The sequence below is a fragment of the Arachis duranensis genome, chromosome 3, assembly GCF_000817695.3.
Source record: "Arachis duranensis cultivar V14167 chromosome 3, aradu.V14167.gnm2.J7QH, whole genome shotgun sequence".
Taxonomy (NCBI): domain Eukaryota; kingdom Viridiplantae; phylum Streptophyta; class Magnoliopsida; order Fabales; family Fabaceae; genus Arachis; species Arachis duranensis.
The window spans coordinates 108,378,336-108,383,215 of NC_029774.3; the positions used below are offsets into that span (position 1 = coordinate 108,378,336).

Sequence of the window (4,880 nt, forward strand, 5' to 3'; positions counted from 1 at the left end):
ACATTATAAATTTTTATATCATTTGATATGTTTGACTTAAAAGATTTGTTGCAATAGAGTTATCTTGGGAGCATTCACCAAATCTTAACGCGTCGGCATGGCACACTGGAAGATTCATGAACATAATAACTATCCCTACTTACACAGATGCATGGCCTGTCATATCAAAACATGACCGGTTACCATCAACCTTTTTCTGAATAACGGTGAAATTAACTGTACTAACAGAATAACTGCCACCACAATAAATATACATAACATTTTTAATATTTTATACATTACATAAATATCACCCCCTCTGATTTCAGTAACAACATTGATACAGAGTCTCTTGGAATTTGTGCAGCAGAGCAACATTATGTCAAAAACCATCTAACAAGGGATCTAGGAGAAAAGATACGGTCTTATTTGGGTGGCTTTTGGGGTCCTACTACAGGTTCTTCATATCCATCCATTAATTTTGCTTCACTTTATTCATCATGTTTCCAAACTAATAAAGTTTTTTCACTTTAATCTGATGGACTAGGAACCAAGAACCAAGAACCAAGAACCCAGCCATATAGTATATATATGATGCCACGAATTCCCCCTTAGCTTTCTTCAATTTCACATATTCCTATTCTGATATAATGTGATACCATGCGTAGTTTTGGTCTTCCAGTGTTCATGCATCACGATTCTGGTTCACTCATTGTGCTGACCAATGATAATTTACCTCTACCTACTAGAACAAATAATAAAAGATACCTTCAAAAAAGATTGAAAGATAAAAGAGGATCAGCACACACAACTTATTAATTAACTAACTAGCAGTTAAATAAAGAAATAAACATATGTCACATGTATAGCCACATGGTTTGGAAAACTTACAACATGTTTTGTAGCTATATGGATTTGATATTGTATTAATTCAAGGAACCTAAGTTGCTGCCAAGTCCATATGGATGAAGAAGCTGCTTTTGTCGTTGGTCTTCTTCTACTTCCCAGAATTGACCACCGGTATACTGAAAATGATGTTTTTCTCACAACTTAGAAAGCAAGAAAAACATAAAATTAATTATTATTCTTTAGTCATTTTTTGTTTGTATATATACCTCAGAGAAGACATTTGATGACCTCTGTCCTTGTAGGAAAACTGGTGATGTTGATGAATAATCCAAAAGATAGTCACTGTTATTATTATTAGCACCGGGAAAGGTGGTGGTACCGGTGGTAGTGGTCATGGTGGTTGTATCAGCAAAGGGTGTAACCTGGTTTGTGCTGCATTGTGGTACTGATGCCAGTGCTGGTGTTGATCCTATGCTGCTTATCTTCTGATTCTGAACGTTCTGTTACACAGATAAAGTTTTATAAAATAACTAGATTTGTTTGCCCATGTAACTTGTTGGTTCATGGAGACAAGTTCTCATCTATTATTCACTAATAATTGATCAAACTTGAGTGGAGTTCACATTGCAACCTCTTATCCAACAGTATATAATTAATAATGCAACATAATATTTAACAAAAAAATGAATATACCTGATCCAGTGGTCTAACCAAGTGGCCATTATTGTTATCATTATCTAGGTCCATTGCAAAGTCAAAGAAGAAGGGGCTGACTGAAGCAAGCTTCATTGACAAGAACTGCATATATTTATATTGTTATATAGTTAGTTAGCTAGCTAGCTTCAAATTAAAAAAAAATTATATTATATGATTGACTTGAGTGTATTTTATTATTATTAGCGGTACCACTACATACCTCTACTTGATTTTGTAGGGACTGAACATAATTGATGATCTCGTCCAACACAAGGGCCTTTCCGGTTACCTAAGTATGAACCAAATCATATGATGAGGTTAGTGACATGTCAGAAAAGAGGGTGATACTGATAGAAACATGTAACTACTGTGTCTCAGCTCTCAACCAAAGATCACAATTCATTAATACCAACAGAATTAGATAGTGGAAAATGATGATCATGGCACACACCTTATCACAGCCTGGCACAAGTCGTTGCAACATCTTCATCCTCTCACTTATCTTCTCCCTTCTCACCTGCAATGATGAACATTTTGGTCACTTTATTTAGAGAATTAATCAGAGTAGCTAACCATAAGGTGGGGACCCATATAAAAGAAGAGCATCATTAATTAATTAATTGCTAATAATATGGTATAGTACCCTTTCAGCAAGGCTGTGGCTATCAGTTGCTTGGCCCCTTCTTGCTCTAACGTGGATATACCCTGTTGCTGTTGGAGCCTCTTCTTTTTCCTTCTCCTCTCCCTTCTTCACCCCACTCCCACCATTATTACTCTTCCTTTGTTTCTTGCTACTTCTCCCTTCTCTACCTGCTGACAACTCCTATAATATAATATGATGAAATTGTTAACATTATATATAAAGTCTAGGAACTAAATAATGAAACTATTGAAAAATGAAAACAACTAAAGAGCTAGCTAGCTAGATAGATAGATAGAAAAGTTTGAGAGCCAAGACTATTGACCTTATTGTTGTTGAAGGAAGAGGAGTTAGAGGTAGTTTTCCGCTTGTTGTCCGCCATGTTAATAGGAGGAGGAGTGTTCTGAGTGACTTGGTCACCGTTTTCAACCACAGAGGACTCAGGGCTGTGGTTATGTGAGAGAAAAGGAGGAGAAGGATCAGCACTACTGTTGTAACTTTTGGTGGTAGCAGCAACAACCTTGGAGCTTTGATCAACAGAGCTAGTATCCAAAGAAGATGTATGAAGTTGAAAGAGTTGGTGATTAGGTGGTGGAATAAGAGGATAATGGGGACTAGTAGTATCAGCAGTAGTGTTGATCATATGATGATCATGATGAAGAGAAGAATAAAGCTTTATTGGAGGAGGGGTAGTAGTAGTAGTGTTATTGGGGATGAAGAGTGATGACGAGTCAAGAAGAATTGGGTAGTGATTATGGTAAGAAGAAGAAGGAAAAGTAGAAAAAGCTTCCATTTGAAGGGAAGAGAGGAGTAATATAAAGAAAATGATAGGGGGATGGTGGTGGTGGTGGTCAGACTCAGAGGAAGGCAGGTGTAGCAGTGAGAATTGATGATGATGGATAACAAAACTGGGAAGAGGGGGCAGAGGTATATATATATATATATGAAGAGAGAGTGAAGGATGTGACACCAAAATGCTTCAATCTCTATAAGCAGTTTAGGTAAGCCATTCCCATGCACATACATACAGTACTTTTGACTGGTCTAATCTAATCAACTCATTCACTTCTCTTCTTTTTTCTTTTTTTCTCACATGATTGCCAATTGCCAATTGTTTTCTATAAAAACAGAATTTCTTGAATTTTCTGTCTCTCTCTCTTCCCCTCTTTCAAGTGACTTTTATTTCAGTTTATTTTTTAAGATATGGGAAAAATATTAGTGTTATACAATAAAATGAACATTTATAGAGTATTTATACAGTTTAATATCAATACAAAATGCAGTCTGTAATTTGTATTTTTATTTTTTTTTGTTTTTAAACAACACAAAATACAGGTTGGGTTTTGTTTGAAATTTTTTAAAAATAAAACCTGCAAAATACAAGTTGCATTTTTATAAAGCGTAGGTTACATTTTGTTTAAATAAAATATTTTAATTCGAGGGTCTTGCCTATAAATATCATTGTTATTACATAATTCAATTGAAATTGTGTCTTTTTTCCCTCACAATTAGCAGCGTCAAAAATTTTGGGTGATATGAGATTGAAACTATGGAATGTATTATAAATTTGTGAGTGTATTATAACGGTGAGATCATATCAAACACAAACGATAGAGTAGTGACATTTATTTGTAAATGTCTTTTTTTTTGTTATTCCATGCATCATTAGTTTTGTAGAGTTGTGAAATGGTTTTTGTGAGAACATATAAAGTCACATTTCAAAGAGAATAAATAATATTCTATACAGGAATCATGTACAAGTATTTGATGGGCTAATTCAGTTTCAAATAATATCCATCACTGACGACGCATACATGCAGCAGATGTTCTGTATTCATCAACAAATCATATTTCAAGTGCCGATGATAAAATTGTATGTTGAGTTTGAACAACATTTGGGACTGGATGTAATTGGCGAGAAAGTGAATATGGATGAACTCGAGGATATAGATTGGGATGAAGATAACAATCATAATGAAAAGAATTCGAAGCCAACTACGAAGTCGATGGCGAAAACGATGACAAAGACGAGGCATGCAATCCTGCAGTGCAAAATGAAGCAATTGCAGCTGTCAACCAGCACCTCAATGGTATTCCGTCTTTTATGCGAACTCTAGATCTCACAATCATACATGTTCTGGAGTTGTCTGAGTATGCAAATATCGATATATTATGTTTATTAATTAAAGTTATCATTACCGTTTCTTCATTTATCCTTGACTGACTAACGGAGGTTCGTATTTAATAAGTGAAGACAATGGTACGGCAGAAGATAATGAGTTTAGTATCGAAATGAAATTTGGCTTTAGAGAATAGATAATCTCTGTAATCAAAAGCTACAANTAATAAAAAAATAAAAAATTTACACATTGAAAATTATTTAGACGTTCAACAATATACTATGTAACTAATGTAAAATTACGAACTATTTTATTTAAATTAAATTAAAAAATAAAAAATTTGTACTGATAAAAGAACAAGTTTAACTTAGTTCACCCTCTCTACACTAACAATTACAAAACGCAAATGATGGATGATGGAAAGACAATAACAGATATATAAAAGAGAATAAAAAAATAATTAATATTTGTAAGTTGAAGTGTGGTACACTTACAAAACGCAAGTTACACTTGGATCCCGTCATCTATAAAACGCAGGTTTTATTTTGCATGATCCTAGTTAAAGAATGGACATGTTTCGTCCATGCAACCCTCTT

At 34.3% G+C, this 4,880-nt stretch overlaps 1 protein-coding gene across 1 annotated transcript; it reads right to left on the reverse strand.

The window, feature by feature from the left end:
* Positions 1–201: 201 nt before the first annotated feature.
* Positions 202–2,957, reverse strand: LOC107480054 (transcription factor bHLH76). Its single transcript, XM_016100176.3, has 8 exons — positions 2,490–2,957; positions 2,168–2,347; positions 1,976–2,041; positions 1,745–1,813; positions 1,522–1,626; positions 1,095–1,328; positions 871–1,004; positions 202–747 (listed from the first exon to the last, which is right to left on the reverse strand). The coding sequence occupies exons 1-7, from the start codon at positions 2,955–2,957 to the stop codon at positions 906–908; spliced, it is 1,221 nt and encodes a 406-aa protein (XP_015955662.1). The 3' UTR covers positions 202–747; positions 871–905.
* Between the last annotated feature and the right edge of the window lie 1,923 nt (positions 2,958–4,880).